The 22,925-nt window shown below is 40.7% G+C and overlaps 1 protein-coding gene across 1 annotated transcript in view; it reads right to left on the bottom strand.

Annotated features, from left to right (window-relative positions):
• TNFRSF11A (tumor necrosis factor receptor superfamily, member 11a, NFKB activator) overlaps window positions 1-22,925 on the bottom strand; it is a 94,712-nt gene that overhangs the window by 40,213 nt on the left and 31,574 nt on the right. The window contains exons 4-9 of the mRNA XM_008581670.1: window positions 21,135-21,278; window positions 17,567-17,660; window positions 15,793-15,887; window positions 14,179-14,292; window positions 10,393-10,445; window positions 8,117-8,900 (exon numbers count right to left, since the gene is read on the bottom strand). Coding sequence (XP_008579892.1) covers window positions 8,117-8,900; window positions 10,393-10,445; window positions 14,179-14,292; window positions 15,793-15,887; window positions 17,567-17,660; window positions 21,135-21,278 — 1,284 coding nt within the window. The remainder of the gene's footprint in view (window positions 1-8,116; window positions 8,901-10,392; window positions 10,446-14,178; window positions 14,293-15,792; window positions 15,888-17,566; window positions 17,661-21,134; window positions 21,279-22,925) is intronic.

Genomic DNA, 22,925 nt, shown 5'->3' with positions numbered 1-22,925 from the left:
CAGTGACTTTAAAAAAAAATAAAATAAAATTGGTTAGAGCACCACCTTGTAAACTCAAGGTAAAGGGTTCAGATCCCTCTACTGGCCAGCTGCCCCCAAATAATAATAATAATGATAATAATAATTAATTTAAAAATAAAATAGAATACCCAATTCCAGGTATTTTGTTATAAGCAACAGAAACGGGCTAATACAGAAAATTGGTACCAGAGAAGTGGGGTATTGCTTATAACAAATACTTGAAAATGTGAAGACAGCTTTGGAACTGGGTGTTGAAGAGAGGCTGGAAGAAATTGGAGGTACAGATGAAGAAAAGCCTTGATGCTGGTGAAAGTTTAGAAGACAAGAAAACTAGGCAAAGTTTGGAACTTCTTAGAGGCTGGTTAAATGGTGAGCAGAATGCTGATAGAAATATGGACAGTAAATGCCATTCTGAGAAGATCTCAGGTGTAAATGAGAAGAGACTTATTGGAAACTGGGGCAAAGATCACCCTTGCTATGAATTGGAAAGGAACTTGGCTGCATTCTGTTCATGCCCAAAAGTTTTATGGAATGTGGAACTTCAAGGCACTGACCCAGGGTATTTGGTAGAAGAAATTTCTAAACAGCAAAACATTCAGGAAGGTTCATGGCTACTTGCAACAGACTACGCTGAGTTATAGTGGAAAAGGCATGATGTAAAGCCAGAATTTATAATTAAAAGGGAAGCAGAGTGTAAAGATTTGGAAAATTCGCAGCCTGGCCATGTGGTAGATTCTCTTTTAGAAGAGAGCACTTTTAGAAAAAAAATGCAATTGTGCAGTCTAAGGACCATTTGCAAAGGAGATTAGTATAGAAGAAAGGGATTATCAAGAGAAGGGAAAAAAGATCGTGAAGGCATTTCAGAGATCTTAGAGACTTCATCTCCCATTACAGGCCCAGAGGCTTAGAGAGACAGAATGGTCTTGGGGAATAGGCCTGAGGCACCCTCCATGAGCTCACCGCCCAGGGCCACCTCAGGAAGCTGCTCCCTACACCAGCACCCCAGCTGCTTCGGCTGCTCCAGCTATGGCTAAATTGGCCCCAGGTGTGGCTGGACCTGCAGCTTTGGAAAATACAAGCTTGAAACCTTGGCAGTGTGGTGTTGTGTCTGCAGGCTCACAGAATGCCAGAGCTATGAAGGTCAGCTGGTTTCAAATAATGCATAGAAAAGCCTGTGGGCCTAGGAAGAGATCTGTCACGGGCAGAGTCACCACATAGAGCCTTTGCTATAGCAATACCAAGAGGAAATGTGGGGTCAGAGTTGCAGCAGAAAAGCCCCACCAAGGCCATTTCTAGTGGAGCTGTTGGAGTGGGACCATGGAGACCCCAGAATTGTAGAGCCACCAGTGTGCAACAACAGCCTGCAAAAGCATGGCCTAAGACCAGGAAAGCCAAAGGAAGTGGAGCTGTCTGTGGACTTGGGGACCCAACCCCTGCACCAGCGTGCAGAAGATGTCAAATATGGAGTCAATGTACGTGATACGCCAGCTTTGAGATTCAGTGTCTGCCCTGCTGGGTTTCAGGCTTGCGTAGGACCTATAACCATTTCTTTTGGCCTATTTCTCCTTTTCTTGAACTGGAATATGTATTCTGTTTGTCTCACCATTGTATCTTGCAAGTAGATAACTTGTTTTGATTTCACAGATGGGCCTTTGATCTTTGAACTTTTGAGTTGAAACAAACTAAGGCTTTGAGGATGAAATGAATGTATTTGCATGTGAAAAGAACACGAGTTTTGGGGGGGGTCAAGGGTGTAGTGGATTGAATTGTCCCCCCCAAAGTTTAATGTGTTGGAGGCTGGATTTCTACTTTGACTGTTAAGAGGATGGGAAATTCTATTATGATAACTGAAAGGTGGGGCCTTGAAGAGGTGATTAAGTTGATGGTTTAATGGTGGTTGTGGACATGGTTCATAGAGCTTTAATTTTCTGCCATGTGAGACCCCTGGGTCACTGTCACCACCACCAAGATCCTCACCAGATGTGTTTCCTGGACTTTGGACTTCCCAGCCTCCAAAACTGTAAGCAATAAATTTTGTTTTCTTATAAATTACCCAGTTCCAGGTAATTTGTTATAAGCAACAGAAACAGACTAATAAACCCATAATTGCTAAAACTTGGAAGCAAGCGATAGTCCTTCATAGGTGAATGGCTAAATAAACTGTGGTACATCCAGACAATGAAACATTATTTGGTGCTAAAAAGAAATGAGCTATTAAGCCATAAAAAGACATAGAGGAAACTTAAATGTATATTAAGTTTACTTGCATATTACCAAGTAAAAGAAGCTAAGCCAAAAAGGCTATATACTATATGATTCCAACTACATGATATTTTGGACAAAGCAAAACTATGGAGACAGCAAAAAGATCAGCGATTGCCAGAGGCTGCGGGGGAGGGAGGGATAAACAGAAAGAGCACTAAGGAATTTTCAGGGCAGTCAAACTATTCTGTCTATACTGCAATGGTGGATGCATGTCATTATACATCTGTCAACACGCACAGAATGCACAACACCAAAAGGGAATCCTAATGTAACTATAGACTTTGGGGGATAATGATGTCTCAGTTCAATGTAGGTTCATCAATTGTAACAAATGTTCCACTCTGATGGGGGATATTGATAGAGGGGGAGGCTGTGCATGTGTGGGGCAGGAGGTATATGGGAAATCTCTGTACCATCCCCTCAATTTTACTATGAATCCAAAACTGCTCTGAAAAATAGTCTTTAAAAAAAAAAAAAAAAAGGTACAACAGTCCATAGATCCTCTAGGAATACTGTAAAGCAAGGGCCTGTTATTCCCTGCTTGCCTGTTCTTCTCAGGATGCCTTTCTGACAGGTTTCCCCTTCAAGGCTGCTCCTGACATTTATTTTATTTCACTTGCAAAAATAGATGAGGCTGGAGGTATGTGGAAGATAGGGATTTCTCTACAAAAGCAGCAGTGAGAGTGAAAATTGTAACTTTCAGAGACAACTGGCAGAAGAGAGGGGTCTCATTACAAGCCCAATAATCATCCCCTACTGCACATTCCTAGGGTCCCTTCCTGGAACCTTCCAGGCCTAGCCTGGCCACTGCCCCTCGCTCAGCCAGAGGAGACAATATTCCAGGCCTGTGTTTGCCTTTATCCTATGGCACAATGAGGATTCTCCAAGGCACAGTAAACAAATGAAATCAAAATCACTGGCACCAGTTTAAGAGGAGATGGAGCAGTGGTTTAAAGTACAAGCTTCACTATCAGATATTTGTATCATGGCTTCGTTGCTTACCAGCTGTGTGGTCCTGGGCAAGGACCTATAGTATTCCTGTGAGCAATTAATACACAAAGCACTTTGCCAGTCCCTGGCAACTGAGATCTAAAATACCATTGATAAAATTGAAACCTTCAGGGTATGAGAACAATCTTACAAGTGTTCTTTGAGTACAATGCGACTGATGAAATTATATTTGAAGGCTACCCAAAAGTATGATTTGAAAGCCTGAATGACATGGGTATTTGTACTAAATCAGGAATTATGAAGAATTTATAATATTTAAAATGGATTAGTTGACTTAACATTAACATTTAATGTGACTGAAGTAGGAAAATGTTTAGGTAACTTGAAGAGTATTAAAAATAGCATTTAAGTCAACAGAAACAATGGACAAATGATGTGTCCCATCTTAATCAGGACGATGTTTATACTTTGCTAAGTCCGTGTTTTGCATGAGCCTGAGGCTCCATGGTAAATGTATTTCTCAGGCAGAAAAAATAAGCTTAGCCCTAAGAACACAATCCCTGACAGAATTTACATTATTAAGCAAGGTAATACACACTTTTCCTCTCAAAAGCTTATTATGTTGTTTAAAATGCAAAACATATGAATATTAACTCACAAGAATTATACTAAATAATACCACCAAATTGTCATGTAGATTTTCTTCCCAAGGAACAGAGCTAAAAATATACACAAATATACTCAACTACCAGGCTACATTGGGTTCTTTTGGAATTTTTAAAAAACTTCTTTTATATTTAACCCATATGCTTCTCATGTGATTTTCCTTTTTATGGAAATGTAAGCTCTGTTTTAGGCATTTGGAAGAAACTGGGTCTATGATGATAAAGGAAGGAAACGAAGATGGGGGGGTTTGGGGGGGGTCGGGCAAGTGTCTTCATCCTCCAGGACTCTGGGCTCTTAGGTATCCATCTTGGAGTGTCTGTGCCACCTGGATGAACCACTCACCTTTGTTTTGTCATTTCTCTCTCCTCGGCCCAGGACAGCTAGATGTGCCTGGGACAGCTAGTGCCAGTCCTTATATCTCCTGTTTCTCCCCTAGCTTCCTAGAGCAGACCGAAGAAGTGGGAGGCTGAGAGAAAGCTGGGGAATGGACAGGGAGCGATGGTCTCTTGTTCATCTCTTTATTCCTGACTAAATGGATGAATGAGCTCATTAACGTTTATCCACTTACCATACTGCAACTAAGCCACCTTTGCAGATACTAGAAAGATTAGGTTATGAAAATCCCTACTGATTGGTTGCAGCTGCCTAGAGCTGGATTGTTGATAAAGGGCATGAGAGTGTCTAGGCTCAGGGAGAAAAACCCCAAGATTCATCATGAACAACGGGCCGCAGGTTAGAGAGGGGCAGGCTCTCCCGAATGGAAGTCCTTTATTTCTCAAATTACTGATTCTTTTTGTGTTGTCCATTCCTTGAAATTAATCCCTACTTGCTTTGCCAGGCTTTTCCAAGTCTCTGTGGCTCAGTGGACCTTCAATAAAAGTTTGATGGAAAAAAAACAAATCCTGGTGAAGAGGCAGAGAAAAAGGAACCCTCCTGCATTGTTGGTAGGAGTGTAAATTGGTACAGCCACTGTGGAAATGAGTGTGGAGGTTCCTCAGAGGACTAAAAATAGATCTACCCTATGACAGCTATCCCACTACTGTGTGTATACCCAAAATAAATGAAAACAATATATCAAAAAGATACCTGCACTCCCATGTTCATCACAACACTATTCACAATAGCTGAGAGATGGAATCAGTCTAAATGTCCTTCAACAGATGAATGGATTAATAAAAACTATGGTCTATATACACAATGGAATACTACTCAGCTATAAAAAAGAAATCCTATCATTTGCAGCAACATGGATGGAACTGGAAACCATCATGTTAAGTGAAGTAAGTCAGGCACAAAAAAGACAAATATTGCATGATATCACTAATATGTGGAATATATAAAAAAAAAGTGGTTCTCACAGAAGTAGAGAGTAGAATAATGGTTCCCAGCAGGTGAGGGGGTGCAGGGGGAGGAGGAAAAGTAGTGGACTGATAGGTACCAAACTACACTACTGATCCTAAGTGAATCACTGTGCAGTAAATGCATATATTAAAACAACATACAGTACCCACAAATATGTATAAATAAATGTTAAAATATTTTGAATAAAAATAAAAGGAAAGAAAAACAAATATATAGCTGGTCTTCATCAAGAATTGTGGGACCTGCAAATAAACAACTCTCTCCAGGTCAGTGGCTGAACCAAATGAGTAACTTCAGGAGCCATAAACAAGTCACTTGCCAATGGTAGACACATTAATTATGTCATTTTTTTCATATGAAATAACCATTCTCTGGTGGTACCAAGAGAATTCTCCAAACTCCAGGTGAGAGAGCTTATAGTCAGGGTAACCAACATGTCAGGATTAGGCATAAATTAAGGCATGGTTATTTAAGACATAACCAAAAGTATGTCCCTCCCCAACTTTGTTGGTCTTTGCTAATAATTTTCAATGTTCTTTAAGAGTTATTAACATTGCTAAAATAGCCTCAACAATATTGTATATTAAGTTTTTAATTGTCTACATTTGGGGAGCTGTTTTGAAGAACCATCATTCTCTTCAAAAAGATGCTGGGACAAAGGAGATACTCTTCCCTACTGCAGAAGTCCTTGGTCATTTTCATGTCTTCAGAACTCATTTGACTTGGTTGTAAATTAAAACAAAGAAAAGAAATCCTCACCTATAAAATCCAAAAAGCAATAGAAAAGGCCACTTCCCACAAGTCCTTTTAGGAGACCAAATGGGATCAGCCCCCTCTCTTCTTACCCAAGCTCCATCCTCTCCCACATATTTTACAGAACATAAATTATGACAATTAAAAAAAAAGCGAGAATGAGAAAGTGCTATTTCAACCAGAAACCATAAGGCCTGTTCATGTAGAAGTAATTGTAGAGAGAATAGCGCAGCCTCAAAAATCAATCTGGCTGCTTCTCCTCAGGCGAAAATTAATTTGGCCTGCTTGCTGGCAAGCGTCTGGATGGATGTTTTGCATGGCTAAGCAGCAGATGAAGACAGAAAAAGCAGTGTAAACTTTTTGCAAATTAACACCACTTAGTTGACGACACACTTTTTATTTCTTCCCTCTATGCCTAGATGTTTAGTGCTAGAGAAATAAAAGATAATGAAAAACAGACTAGGCCACTGTTTTAACTCTTTTACAGGAGAGCAAAGGTTTGGCTTTTGATTCCATGACACTAAAAATACATATCTATTTAAATCTGGCAAACACTGTCCTTCCAAGAACTGCTGATGATTTTCACAAAGTGGCCAACATCATCTTCCTGGGGTCACCAAATAAAAAACAATGCTGCCAAGAGCTGGCTGCTGCCACAGACAGAGCTTCAGCCTTCTCCACCCACAGCCCCTGACACTAGTGTTGTGTGTTGCCATAACCCAGGGGAAGAAAATAAAGTGCTAGAAAAGAAACAGAACAATGCAAACAAACAACAGAGCCCAATTTTTAGTTGCAGGAATTCCTTAAAAAAAAAAAAGAATTCTGAGGTCTTCTAAAGGAAAAACATACCAATTCTTTGAAAAATATCCCAAAACGTATCTCCTCCATTCAGTTTGACAGGGAATTGATTTATGGAATTTAGGTATGTGTGAATTTGTGTAGTTGAAGCAAAACCACAAAGCTTGGAACGCAGATTAAAGTACGTATCATTGTTCTACCAAATAAGCCTTATAACTACGAGACAACACAGTCTGTGCATGAGACCAGATCTAGCTACCTCAGGGTGACAAAGTAATTCAAAGACACCCACTTGTAGTCTAAATAAAGAGGCAGGAAAGAAAAAGCATCTCTGGAGAGGGTGGCCTATGAATGGGCTTTTTTTTTTTCCCCTTTCTTTTTTTTAGAATTGGAAGATTCTGCAAAGCCCTTTAAATAGTGTATATCCATATATTCATTTTTCTGGAGAGTGTGTCTATAGCTTTCAGAAGATTTTCAAAAAGATCTCTGACCCCTTCTCTGGCAAATAATTCCCAGATCTAAAGGAATCCCTCACTATCAGCCCCAAAGTCCTCTGTAACCATACAATAAAACAGATGGTATATAACCCTCATGAAAAAAATTTATAATATTATAATTGGTGGGTTGTTCACGCTCAAGCAGTCTTGCAGTGATGAATCTCTATAATAATGTTAAATTGTAAAATTATCCTCCTGGTTCCATAAATATATTATATGCAGTGGTTATAAAAGGGGCTTCTCATCTAAAGCATTAAATGACAGTTTTACTGCATCATTAATTTGGTATAGAACCAACATGCTACTCACAATAAATATTAATTAATTAAAGATTAACTAAACAATTTTGTTTGTCCTCCTGAAGTTTATAAGAGCTTTCCTGGGGGAGATTTAAGGAGGCTTAAAACAAAAAAACAAAAACAAATCTGAAGGAACTCCTTGGTTCAGCCAATGCTGAGGTCAATGTTGACTTTGTCTACTGGGGGCCCATGCTGGGGTTTGGGGTCTAATGCTGTCATTAGAAGAAAGCCTAAAGCAGAAAGGTGTGAGACATGCATAAATGCAGAAACAGCCCCAGTGGGAGAGGAAGAAGTCACACGGCAGAGGGCACAATCCACAACCCAACACACAGATAGAACCCAAACTCATTGTGTAAAGCTGTTCATTAACAGAAAATGCTCAAGTTGAGTTTTTCCCATGTTAGTTTCCTCTTCCCTAAATGGCTTGTGATACCTAGCCCCAAACACTACCAAGAGCAAGCAAGCCTTTCTTCTCAGAAGTGAGAGACCAGGAAAGTCACTTACCAGATGCAGGTGGCTGGTCACCAGGGGAGCTTCCAGACCCAGCCCCTCCTCTAGTCGAGCCTGGCAGCCTCCCATCAGCCCCGCCGTTGTCGTCGTGGGGCTGGTCTCCCCCATCTGCCCTGCCGGCTGCTTCCTCTGGGGGAAGGCCCATGCCATAGGCACACTGGGGCAAGGGTCCATGTTTCAGGGAACCGAGGATGGGTTCACAGTCCTCCCCAGGAGGGTTCCCACAGCCTGTGCAGCCATCCGCCGAGTTGGAGCTGGCTGCCCAGTGGGGGCAATTGCCAGCCTCCACCTCTTTTTGCAAGTACTTTTCGTAGGACACGGGGATCCAATCAGTCCTGCAGAGGGGCTCGGCCAAGTCGCAGCTTTCTGAATCCACCATGCTCTCTGTCCCCGTGAAGCACTGGCTTAAACTGTCATTCTCCCCCACCTCCAGGGGCTCAGAGAAAGAGGGCATGGATTTGCTTCCAGGCTGAGTCAGGAGCAGTAAACAGTCAGGGCCCTGCGAGGGCCTGTCCACGTACTCGTCTTCCATGGGAATCTGCCTGAAAGGGTCCCCCTCGGCCTCGGTCTCGCTGACCAAGGACAGCATGGTGACATCTCTGCCTGATGAGTAGGGACCAGCTCCCACACATGGGCCCGCACAGACTCTGCAGCCATCTGGACAGCACATATCTTCTGGAAGTGTCTTCTCCAGAGTCAGCAGCAAGACACCTTCACAGACTTGGCGCTGACCAGAGGCTGTCACGTGAGTGCTGCTGCAGGTGTCACCTGAGGACTCCTGTGATTTAAATTAAGAAGGCAGAGGCATTCATACCCAATTATTAGAACGTGTTCGGCTAGACACTCCTGGAAATGGTTTTTATGCTAATTATTTCCACCATCAAAAGTACAGATGGATCATTTGCCATGACACTTTATTTGTGTTATTTAAACTTAAGGAGCACAGGAGAACCCTAAAAGGAAACACAACCAGAAACAAATGAAGCTAACTGCATTTTAAATTAACAGCATATTCACACCGGAGCAAGGGGGAGCTAACCCGAATAACTTTCAAACACAGTATTTTGACTATATACTCTGACTCTAAATACAAAAAAACAACTATAAACAAATACTGAACACTTTCGTAGCTCTGTGCTTTGCTGCGGTATGGTTTAATAATTCTGAAACTACTTTCTATGTATTCTAGAATTTAGCAAGTGAGTAAATATATTGATAATAATAGGAGCCAAGGGAAAGACCAGAATGAATCCTGTGGTACTGGGACTAGAACGAGAGACATCAGTATGAGCTCATGGTTAAAATTCGGTATAAATATTTTTATGCCAAAGGAAGTTGATCTAAAGGACATAATGGGATAACTAATGAATTTTAATATCAAATATGGATTGGAAAATAATATTGTACCACTGTTAAATTTGTTAATTTTGATAAATATGCTATGGTTATATATAAGAATGTCCTTGTTCTTAAGAAATACACATTGAAGTACTATCTGTATTTAAGGATATAGGAATACAATGCCATTCACTCTAAAATAGCTCAGGAAAAAAAATGCACGTTCATATATACACATACAGAAAGAAAGAAAATAATAAAGCGGTATGATAAAATGTAAATAACTGGTAGGTCTAAGTGTAGGGTATATGGGAGTCCTTTGTACTATTCTTATTAATTTTCTTTCTTTCTTTTTTTTTTTTTCTGTCTTTTTGTCTTTTTTTCGTGACCAGCATCGGATCGCAACCCTCAGTGTCGCGCCTGTACCGGACCGGGACCAGCAACGGGATCGCAACCCTCGGCGTTGCCCCCGCTCCTAGCTCAGCCAGTGAGCGGCCGGTCTGCATGTGGGATCCGAACCCTCGGCGGGAGCGCCGCCGCGCTTCCCAAGCGGGCCGGCCCCTATTCTTATTAATTTTCTATAATTTTGAAATTATGTCAAAATAAAGTTATCAAAATAACTACAGAGTCAAGGAAAGTTGCAGCTTGTTCCTCCTGGGAATCTGTACTAGACAATCAAGGCTGGTACTAAAAAATAACATGAACGCAGAGACGACAGAAGGGGAATGGAATACAAAGAAAACAGGCGTTTAGAATGAGCATTAACTCAGGCTTTGGATTAGTCCATAGGGATTGGTCCTGGGATTTGAGGTTTGGTCACTGCACTTAGAAGTGCCCCTTAAGCAATGGGGCTCAGTATTTGACTAATTATAGCTGTATCAGCCTAATTATCGAAAGTACTTAGAGAAGGCACTAAAGACTTTTAATGTTACCTTATTTCCACTTAGGCGGCCGCAAGCGTCATTGACCCAGTGCCACAAATTAGCTAGAAAAACAAAGCAAGGATAAGGGCTTCATGTTATTATGACCTATTTCTTTTCTTAAAAATAAATTTTATTGTGTATATGAGAGTACTTCAAAAAGTTTGTGGAAGGGAACATGACTCTTCTGTGATGCCCCCGTGCTCTGCCTTCTCCTGGCACGTTAAATAATAAAACTTGTTATGCCTTTCAAAAAAAAAAAAGCTTGTGGAAAAATGGAATTAAAAGGCAATGCAAACCTTTCCATAAGCTTTTTGAAGACCTCTCGTATTTAAGGTACACAACATGATGTTATGAGATAAATATACATAATGACATGGTTACTAGAGTGAAGCAAATTAGCGTTATCATCTTGGTTTTTTTTGTGGCAAGAGCAGCTAAAGTCTGCTCATTTAGTAAAAATCCTGAATATAATACAATATTATTACCTTCTGAACAGTCCTCACTCTGTGCATCAGTCCTAGACTTCTTTTATCCTACATATTTGCTACTTTGTATCCTCTGAACTACATCTCTCTATTTCCTTCTCCTCTGCCCCTGGTAACCACTGTTCTATTCTCTATCTCTGTATAGTTGACTTTTTTTTTTCTAAGATTCCACATATAAGTGAGATCATGCACTAGTTTTCTGTCTGCGTCAGGCTGGGTATTATTGACCACAATGTCGGTTCAATATTTTCTTTCAACATTGTCCACTGTGTTTTAGTGAGTGTTCCTGGGAGTGAAAGCATTTAAAAATAAATCAACTGATTTAAGTACTGTGAAGGCATCTTATTCCTATCAAAAACAGAACTTCCTGTTCTATGTAAAGCAAATCATGATCCACTAATATTCCACCAAATACCTCTGGGCACACCTGGGGGCTGTCAGAGCTGCTGTAATGACTACATTCTCACTCCCTCAGCAATCTTTCTTTGACTATGAGGGACTAGGCTAGGCATCGTAGGGGGACAAATAAAATGTGTCTAAGAGACTGATTTTCCAGTAAAGTAGCTCAAATGTATGTACAATAAAAGTGAACTGCACACTGGGGCTGGGGGGCTGCCAGACCTCGTGGAAAAACTTTTTCCATTATACCTTGTTGCTTCTCAGGAGAAAGAAGATTATATTCTGTGGCATACACAAAGTACAACTCCACTAACTTGTATAAAATAGAAGTAATAAAATCTAAAAAGTCGAATCTATGAATTAAAAAAAATCTGATTTTATATTATGCAAAGATAAAATTTTATCCTGCCTCTAATGAATATTTAACGTTGTGTTCACTATGGAGACTAAAGTTAGGAGTCAGCAATTCTCCACTGGAGGATAATCACAGTTTGTGATAATAGCTAATGATCCCTAACATCCACTGAGCACTTAAATGTGCCCAGCACTGTGCTAAGCAGTCTATACCCATAATCTCATCTATGCTCTAGACTCTATTATGTGACCTGGCACAGGTTATTTAACCTCTCTGAGCCTGTTTGCTCATCATAAAATGGGGTAAATAATAGTGCCTGCCTCATAGTGCTGCTGTGAAGATTTACTTAGGACAAGTAAAATGCATATAGCTAGGCTGGCATGTAATACATATTCAATACATGCCAGTTTTTGCTGTCATCATCATTATTCGTGCTTCTTTTCTATAATTCTGAAGGTATATGAAAATAAAATTACCCCCACTAAAAAGGACAGTTCCCTGTAGGAATTAGTACTAGACAATCACAAATGGTACTAAAAAATAGTACTCATGCACAGAGGTGATAACCATTCATAACTATCATGATCATCTCTCCCCTGGACAATCACAAATGCCTTCCTAATTGGTATACCTGCACCCACTCTTACTACATCCCCAAATGTTATGCTAAACCCAGAGAGCTGTCCTTGCTTCCCTTTGCTAAGGATGGGGAGCAAACTCCTTAGGGAGACCTGCAGGGCTGCACCACCTAGCCGTGCCTGCCTCTCCAGTTTCATCTCACATGGTTTCCCGACTTTCTGCTCCAGTCCCCCAATGCGCTACGACACCTCCATTGTGTGGTTCTCTCCATGAGGAATGCTTGCTACGCTGCTTGATTTTCCTTGGGCTACTAAATTCCAACTTGTCTTTCAGATCTCAGCTCACTGTTTCCTCCTCTGGGTCCCTGGCAGACCCCTAAGGCCAGGCAGACCCTCTGCCATCTGCTACCTGGCGCTTGACACCTTAGCTCTCAGTACTCAGTGGGCCTAATGCCTTCCTTGACCACTTCCTCCAGAAGGGCCCTGGCTGTGTTTGTGCTGCTCGACATCGAGACATAGTGCCAGTCCAGTCCCTGGTGGCCAATAAACGTGCAGAACGCATGGATGAAAAGAAAGCTAACAGCCATAATTCCCAGTTCAGTAATTGGTATGTCCATTGTTTTTCTCAATAAGATATGGCCGTAAAAGAATATTAAAGAGAAAAAACTAAAGAACAAAACATTGGGAAGTCTGTTTGTCTCACATAAACATAACTGTCAGAGTGATCCTCATCATCTGAACATGCATTATCCAAACCTCCACTTATGACACTGTTAGGGAAGTGAAGTTGCATTAAATAAAAATATTCAATAATGAGGGCCGAGCCCAGGGCGCACTCGGGAGAGTGCGGCACTGGGAGTGCAGCAGCGCTCCCGCTGCGGGTTCAGATCCTATATAGGGATGGCCGGTGAGCTCACTGGCTGAGCGCTGTGCGGCCGATCTCAAAAAAAAAAAAATCCAAGAATGAATACACTCTTTGAAATTAAAAAAAGTGGTCCCTACTCTAACATTGCTCGCAGATGGACACAGGCATCTTAAATCACCATCTTTCCTCTTTAATTAATCTTTTGATTGTCTAGTGTTACCTTAGGCAATGTAATGTTCATAGAAATAGCAAGACATGCAGGGCCTCATGAAGTCCAGGGATGGGATATGGCAGAACCGACCACATCACAGCAAGGCAGAGGCAGACAATAAGAACGAGTAAGCAACAGAAATGGAAAAGGATGGTACACCGAGGGGTACTTCAAAAGAGAATGATTTGAATACTACAGGATTAAGAAACATCTTTAGGAAGGAAACCCTGTAAATCACACCCCAGAATTCAATGAAGCCTTGAATCCTTTTGTAAAAATTACACTTTTTAAGCTTTGTAGTATAAAAGTCAAAACGTGATATGATGTTTAAAGACACCATCAAACCATTTTTTTGTGAAAAAATTATTACCAGAAACAAGATAACAGTTGATTGTCCATTCTAAGTACCTAAATTTTACTGAATCTAACATAACTTATTTTCATAATTTTAGATTCACATTTTAAGGTAACATCCCAATCAAAATATCCCCCTGGCCATTTATCTGAACATTTTGTCTATTTTAAATGAGTACATTCAAAATGGATGTATTCTAGGATAATGCAACCCCCTGTATATCTGATGCTGTATAATCTATACAACTTAAACACAGAATTTACAAGTCATCAGTCTCCTGAATGCTAAAATATTCTTGCTTGCTTATACATAAACAGGCACGGTGTTGGGGTTTTTTTGTGTTTTGTTTTTTCTTTTTGCTAGGGAACAATGAATCAGATATAAACAATGTTTCACCTTAGTTCAAGTGCAACCCCCATAAGGCACTTATTTAATCAGATCACCACAAGCAGCCAGTGAACAACCTACTCATCTACCAAAACATTTACCTAGAAACATATCTATTTTCTTTAAGATTAATTTTCAAAAACCACTGTAGACACAATACCTGTTAGTGCTTTCCCTTTTTTCCTATAGTAAACACCAAAGATGACGGCAGCAAATAATGCCATGGATATGAAGAGAAGCAGAATAATTAAACTGGGCAAGTAAATCTGGGGTTCTGTGTTGGAAGAAAATGAGAAATATTGTATTAAAGATTAATTTACTAAGTTTAATAACAAAACCCTGTACATCAAACCCCAGAATCAAGGTTGTTGGTCTGGAATAACAGAGGTAGGACGCTCCCCACCCCCTACTGTTCATTTGTCAGTGCTCACATTCTGAAGGGCGGAATGCACATCTAGCCCAGCCTGCACAGCCTGGCTTCACTCAGAGGGACCATTACAATGTTTCTACGTTAGAACAGCTCTAATCATGGTCACCATCAGGTCTCACCCTTGCTTACCTCCAGACCCCCTCAACAACTCTGGATGGATGGGCTCTGCAGGTAAATGGAAGCCCCTAGCAAATCTTTCCAAACAAGATGGCACCAGGGTTTTGCTGCTCATGAGAACAGAACCACAGTCATCCTGAGAAGTATCATCCCATGAAGTGTTTCCACTGTCTCATCTACAATACAATGTGGACTCAACCATTTCATCATCCCTCCATGATCACTTCATTGCTAGAATTTTTATATTATAAATGCTTGGTTTACTTGACCTGGTTTCCTGGACTCTGACCTTCCCTCTCCTTCTCCCTTTTTAAAAATAAATTTTTATTCCCTCAGTTATTTTTAACGTTATATTTAAAGTGGTCTTTTAAAAACTCTGCTCTGATTGTGAAATTCCATAGCTAGAATGACTTAAAATCCTCCTGTTTCCTACAGTGTCAAATCTAAACCTCTGATTTTCTTTTTCTTTTTTTTTTGTTGGCTGGCTGGTAAGGGGATCTGAACCCTTCACCTTAGTGTTATAACAAGGGGATGTGAACCCTTCTTCACCTTGGTTTTGTAACCACTGCACTTTAACCGACTGAGCTAACTGGCCAGCAGTCTCTGATTTTCTTGGTCAAAGCCTGATAACCCTGTGATTCTGTGGCCTGTGTTCGCTGGGCTCAGTAGAAAGGTCTTCTTGCCACTTATGCCATCTCCTCTGGCATCTGGATCCACCTCCACAATAACCCACTCACCTGGAGAAACCAGCCTCCACCACTAACCATCAACTTTCTGTCAACCTCTTGAACTGTACTTAAGATTAATTTAATCTACAAATTATTCCATCAACAATGATAACTATATTCTAACAAGTTGCTAACTCTGGTTGATGACCAAAATCTCCCCATAGATACTCTCATTGTGATTACCACCATCCTATCATATCATGGAATTTTAATTTATATTTGCAGCTCTATTTTCTTTTTTGGTATATGAATATATTATTAGTTATCCCCAATCCAGTGTAGGAGATTACCAAGGAAACAACATATCTGGAATTAAAATACTGATAAAAATGAAATACTGAGCTGACCATGGATAGGGTGAAACGAGAAGAGAAAGATAAACCCCTCCGGATATAGCACGTGATTTGGGAGAGCTCTAGATGCCCTGACTACACTGGGCATATCTACCAAAAAACAGGCTCTTTTTTTTTTTTTTTTAACAGGCTCTTTCTAAACATACCATTTGGTGGTTTTCTAGACAGCAGAGAAGAACTGCAAACCACGTCTGATTTCTCTGTCCCGTGACGTTCCACTGTCTTTCCAAGGATGGTACAGCTGTGTGTGGGGGAAGGAGGGAAGCAGTTAAGTGCTTTGGTTTTATAATCTTGTTTAAAAACAAACAAACAAAAGAAAGGCTCTACTTTACAGGTTGGACATCCTTAGTCCGAAAATCCAAAATCCAAAATACTCCCAAATCTGAAACGTTTTGAGTTCTGACGTGATCACGCCACAGTGGAAAATTCCACAGCTGACCTGATGTGACGAAGAAAGGCTCTACTTTACAGGTTGGACATCCTTAGTCCGAAAATCCAAAATCCAAAATACTCCCAAATCTGAAATGTTTTGAGTTCTGACGTGATCACGCCACAGTGGAAAATTCCACAGCTGACCTGATGTGACGAGTCACAGTCCAAACTCAGCCAGAACTTTGTTCCATGCACAAAATTACTTAAAAGATTGTATAAATTACCTTCAAGCTACATGTACAAGGTGAATATGGAACACAAATGAATTTTGTATTTAGACTTGGGTCCCATTCCCGAAATATCTCATTATGTATATGCAAATATTCCAAAATCCAAAACATCAAAAATCTGAAACACTTCTGATCCTGAGCATTCTGGATAAGGGATACTCAACCTGTACTAGATTGCCAGCTCCTTCAGGAGAGAAACACATGTCTTTGCAGACTTTTGAATCCCCAGGGCCTTCCATGGGGGAGCGGAACATCACAAAGGCAGACAAATGAATAAAGAAAAGGAACCACCACTCGTGTTCTTTAAGAACTACTCTGAGAGTGTGGTCAGCAAGAGAGTAGATCAGGGTCTTCAGTAAAGAGGATTCCAAATGCTTCGATCACCATGGCTAAGTAATAAACCTTTGATGACTGTTCTTCTGAAGTTGAAAGATACAGAGAATCTTTTCAATATAAAACTTGGATAAGTAGATCAGAAAATAACCATTTAATAAGAATCTATTGGGAACTGAAAGAATCATTACATTGATTATTAGTATTCAGCAACAAACATGCAATGAAAGGACCCAGGAATTCCACTATATTCACTGATAGACTCACATAAGGGTACAGTATTTATATGAGATCATTCATTACAAAATTGTTTCTTACTGCAAAAGACTGGAAACAACCTAAATGACTCTCAATAGGGAACTTATTAGGTCTACTATGGTACATCTCTATGATGAAATACTATGTAGCTGTTAAAAAGCCATGAAGATATAAGTGGACTAATATGGAAAGATCTTCAAGATATATTGTGTGAAAAAGCCCCAAGGTGTGGCAAGCATTTATATAAACAGGAGGCTTCTATGTGCACACACACAAATCTCTGAATGAATAAACCACTGATGATGGGAAGCTGGGAAAAGTAGGAGTGGTAACTGAATGATAATAAACATCATAAATCATTTTCAACTAAATAAGGTTAGAGAAAGAAAAAATGCAGCTCCAACTGTAAGTCAAAGGTCTTAGGCTACTGAATCTAAAAAGTACAAAGTCCCTGAAGAATTGTACTTTAATTCTTGAAGTAGCTTGAAGAATTGGTTTGACTGGTCTATTTTCCCCAAGGTGGATTGACAGGCTTTTTCCATTTTGAATGTGGCTTCAAGAGGAAGCCTAACCAAATGGGATCATTCTGTTTTCAACCCAGATGATACAGTGGAGGTTGAGTTGTTTAAAAGCAACAAACTTTCTTGGCTCCTTTGTTGTCACTTACTTGGTCCAGGGTTTGCATTTGTCTGTGGAAGAGAAGGCATCTGAGAAGTAGCCTACAAGGCAGGGCTTGCACACCGTGTCCTTGTTGAGCTGCACTGTCAAAAAAAACAGACAAAAAACAGACAAGGACACTTAGAGATCGGCCAGGATGATGCTCGAGAGGACCTAAGAGGAGGAGCTGCCCCTCTCTTCTTCTCTTCTCCCCTGTTCCTGCTCTAGCCACCTGCCTCTAATTGCTCCCGCTCCTACAGGTTTGGGCCCACAAGTCAGTTCTAATGGAATTGCATTCAGAAAGGTAACTAGCTCAATGTTGGCCACTAACACAGGTATCTGAGGTCCAGGTCCAGGCTAGCTCTGATCTTGACCCTTTGCTCTTCGGAGCCACTGTCCTGATCACCGATATTTTGCTTCCTCGTCTGGGAGCCTGTGTTGCAGGTCCCCACTGTGTCCTCACTGCCTGACTCTTGTTTGTACCAGGCACCTGTCTGCTATCCCCTTTCTGCCTTTATGGCTTGCATTAGCCTTCGTCTGCGGATAGTGGCAGCCCTGTTACCCCAGGTCAGCTTAATCTCACCAGTCCAAGTACTGGAGTGTCACAAAGTTTTCTCAATTAAAAAAAAAAAGAAAAAATCCTACACGTCTCTTTCTCTTAAACCAAGGGTTGGTGTCAAACTTTTTCTGTAAAGGGTCAGACAGTAAATATCTTAGGCTTTACAGCCTTTACAGTCTCTGCTGCAACTACTTTTAGCATGAAAGTAGTCAAACACAACATGTTAAAAAAAACAGATGTGGCTGTGTTCCAACTTTACTTATAAACACAAGTGGCAGGATGGATTTTGGATCCCTGCCTTAATGCACATCACTGAAATCAGGAGTTGATCCTGGTTAGTGAGCTTGACTCAGCCCTCTCATATTCCTCATAAACTGTGTTTCCTACGTCTACTAACTTCACTGCAATTGGTACGTGATTACTCTTTAAGTGCAATGAGGAACACTGACTACTGTGTGATATCATAATCAGGCAATTGGCTGGTGCCAAAACCACAAATTACTCTTGAAATCAGTAGGACTTCTGTGATTTATCTTCATGAATAAAACACTAAAATAAGGAATTAAATTTTCTTTGTCAGGTAGAAGGTACCTTCCTGATTCCTGATTTCTGCAATTTGGCCCAATAAATACAGTACCCATCCCTTGATCTAGCAATTTGATTTGCCTTGAAACTATATTAACAAAAGCCCAGCTTAACATCTAATAATTCTTATACTACTCACATTAATTCAAGTAACTTTTAAGAAGATAAACACAATCTAGAAGAATAACTTTCAAAAATGAGACTTCTCAAGGGACTACCAGGCATACAGAGGTTTACAGACATTAACTTTCATACACTTGACTTCCACAGGACTCTTTAATGACCTGCCAGAATATGCTGCAGGCTCTCCTTTGCCTTCTCCCTTTCACAGTCATGCTTCTCCCACTTTACAAAAGAAGGCACACTTCTTACCCACCCCAAATCCCTGCTATAGTGCTAAATTTCTGACAGACCAAACAAAGCAACAAGTTGAAATATTGGTGATGGCAAAGCTACTGCATTCAGAGCACTTGATCCAGCCTCTGTCTTTCCCTATCTTTTGAGGGCTAAAGTGTGGCAAAATAAATGGGATATTTGAGACCAGGTTGAGTTGTTCTGAATTCAAATATACAACAAGGTGGGGCAGGAGTAAAATTTTCATTCTTCCATCTTGTCCCCCCATCCTCTACCTATTGTCAAAAAATGCATCATTCCCAAATGTGCAAGGCAGAGAGAAATCTATCAGAAACCCTGAAGGCAGCAGCACTTTATTTTATGTAGGTGACAAACTTGCAGAAAGGCTCTGGGCCTTGCTATCTTAGAATCAGAATTTAGAGGGAGTAGGCTGTGATAGGGAGTTTTATTTTAATAATTAAAAAATCAAGTCAGACTTTTTCCAAGAGAGATCATGTCTGGTTTAATCAACGTGTTTGATAATAAGGACTAATTGTGCCAATCAGACTCTGTGATAGACATTTTCCTTGATGTCAACGCTGTCCATTGGGGTAAAACCAGGTGCCTCTAAGTGACACAGACATAAATAATTATTTGGGGTTTTTTTTGTTTGTTTTGTTTGTTTTTTTATGACCGGTAAGGTGATCTTAACCCTTGACCTGGTGTTGTCAGCACCACGTTCTCTCCCAAGTGAGCTAACCGGCCATTCCTACACACGGATCTGAACCCATGGCCTTGGTGTTATCAGTACTACACTCTCCCAAGTGAGCCACGGGCAGGCCCTATAAATAATTATTTGTTATGTCTTGAAGAAAACTTTTTAAAGAAAACTTCCTAGAAGTTGGGAAAGCAAGCAACGCTAAGAAACACTTTTGGAAGCCAAAAGATTTCTATCTCTTTTACTTTCAACAAAACTGAAGGATGCAATTGAGTTCTCAACTGACAGATCATTAAAAATAACTTCTGATGGTATTATCACTTTGTGATCTTGGACATATGACTCAGAAGGTACTGAAAGAATCGAGGGACACTCCCACCATAGAAGTCTTTCCATAGCCATTTAGCTATTTGTGTGAACAAGTTTCTCAGAACTTACATATACAACAACAAAAAGTGGAAATAGAATTGATGTTAAATCCTGTTTCATTTTAGCAATAAGTAATATTCAATCATGAATATATGAATTGGAAAAAAAATCCTGCTTATAATGAAGTACAAAAACTATTTATGATTATAATAGAGCATAATATATTCATTTTTTGACCAACTGTGTAATAATAAGTGCAGTGACAACTCAGTCCAGAAGAAATGCTTTTAACCTGAGAACCTTGAGTCACAGTAAATTTTTAAAAATTGAGATTTCAAATAGATGCATATTTTTGGTGTAAACGGGTGTAAAAAGGTGCTTAGTAAAAGCCTTCCAAGCATAAAAATATATTGAGATAAAATTCTGTGGGGAGAGTAGAATGAATATGAATCAAAGAAAAGGGACTATGTGAAGTTTCCAACAGTTAATATGATTAGTGTATTTTTAAATGGATAATAGTAGGTATCAAACTGCTATGGCGTTTAGATTCCACTATTTTTTTTTAAACGTGTTCCTACAGTTATAATTCCCTGGTAACTAAGTGCTTAGCAGTGCTTTGAATTTTTAATAAAAAAATTTTAGATGTCAACTTGAGGAATGTACCAGGGGATGCATGGTTTTTTAAAAATTCTAAGGGGGTGCACAATTTAAAAAGCAAAAAAAGAGTTTGAGGATCCCTGTGCTACCCCGTTGGCTCCTAAGTGGGGATCCTGGGTTTCACAGATGGAGGTGCCGAACGTCACAGTGGCCGTGACAAGAGCCCCTTCTCTTTGAAAAGCCTAAGCTGAGGTTCATTCGCAGGTCTCGTGGAAGATCGAGGGCCCCCTCATTTTCCTCCAGCGCCTGATATAATAATGATGCCTCACTGAAACTGTCCCTAAGATGGCTCTGGCCTGGGCTGAACTGCATGGCTCGGGAAGCGGGGACCGACGCCTGGATCCAGCCCGTACGTACAGGGGTGCTGGGCGCCCAAGCCCGGCGCGCACTCGGCGTTGCGGCGGCAGCACTCGCAGTCCTGGCTCCAGTGGTACCCGGCCGTGCAGGCGCAGCGCCGCGGGGCCGTGCGGTTGCCGGGGTCCACGGCCACCAGGGCCTTGCCTGCGGGAGACACAAGACACGTCACACCGTCCACAGCACGCCACTGGCCGACACCCGGGGCCGAACCGCGCAGACGAAGCAGCCGGCCTGGCTCGCTCACAGAATGAATCATCTGGGACACTGTTTAAGGAACTCCCAAGTTCCTCCTGGCACTTCCTGTGCTGGCAGGAGAACATCCCAGTGGGTTTTTTTTTCTCTCCCTAATAATGAAGAGATTTGTGGGCTTTTTAAAAAGTCAGTGTTCATGTTAATAGAAAGATAAGGACCGGGGAATTTAGGATCATTGGATATGATATCTAATGCAGAATAGTCAGACATAGTGCTTGGCTTCTTGGTTTTTAGTAAATTCCAATGTCATAAATATTCTTAACACCAATGCTAGATTGGACCTATGTGAACAGGGTTTCTGGAGATCTGGGATTCATCTTGGGATCCTGAAGAGTCCCAGGGTGACAACCGATGTCATTATGTAGTTAGGTAAGTAGAGAAAGTAGAAGTGGCCTGATGACATGCTTGGGAATGTCTCTCCCCAGACACTCAGGGTAACAGATTTGTCTCTTTTTTGACAACACATAGTTTGCCTTTTTACTCCAAATCTCTTGGCCCCTTCCAGTTTTTCTGTTATACAGGTACATGGGGATTTATCTAATGTAAAGTACACATGCACACACACACACACATACAGAGTCAATCCTCATTCACAGATTCATATTTGCAATTCACCTACTCAATAAAATGTATTTGTAACCCCAAAATCACCACTCTTGGCACTCTTGCAGTCATTCATGGACAAGCATGGAACCATGTAAATTTTGAGTTGCTCCACACAGGTTCCTAGCCTAGGTCAAAGACACTCTGCCTTCTTATTTCAGCTGTCATACTGTAAACACGTGTCCTTTTTATAGTCTACCCAATGCCACGCTCTTCTCATTTTTGTTGGTGATTCCCTGTTTAAAACAGCTTCCAAGCATAGTGCTGAAGTGCTGTCTAGTGTTCCTAAGTGCAAGAAGGCTGTGTTGTGCCTTGCAGAGAAAATACATGTGTTAGATAAACATCATTCAGGCATGAGTTATATAGTGCTGTTGGCCATGAGTGCAATGTTAATGAACCAATAACACATATCACATAAGGTGTCTTTAAACAGAAACACTCATAAAACAAGGCTATGTGTTGATTACTCGATGAAAATGTGACCAGAGGCTCACAGGAATCTAATCCTGTATTTCCCTTAGGAGCAATGGTTCAGGATTTGTTAATTTGGTGTTTGCGGTGATTTTGTAGAGCAAAACTACTGCAAGTAATGAAAAGCAATTGCACACATGTGTGCGTGCACACACACACAATACAAAACAATAACGTTATTTAAAACAGACCTTGTGCCTGTATAGGTCTACATCTCACCTGAATTGTCCAAATGGCCCTTGCACCTTACCTCCTGAATATTTACAGGAGTTCCAAGGAAAACAAATAAATCAGAAACCTGTTCCCTCCTCCATTGTCTCAAGTGACAGACAGCAAGTTGGGGCCTTTTTTTTTTTTTTTTTTAAGACCCAAGCATAGCCAACCTGGGCAAGTCCCCATTCTCTTCTGTGACCACTCTCCTAGACCAGGTCAGCTCTGCAGCACCAAGCTCAATATGCAGAAACA

This window comes from Galeopterus variegatus, unplaced genomic scaffold, assembly GCF_000696425.1.
Source record: "Galeopterus variegatus unplaced genomic scaffold, G_variegatus-3.0.2 Scaffold2430, whole genome shotgun sequence".
In the NCBI taxonomy this organism is placed as follows: Eukaryota; Metazoa; Chordata; class Mammalia; order Dermoptera; family Cynocephalidae; genus Galeopterus; species Galeopterus variegatus.
The sequence above is the reverse complement of the archived record's forward strand: the minus strand, read 5'-3'. Positions and strand labels throughout refer to the sequence as shown.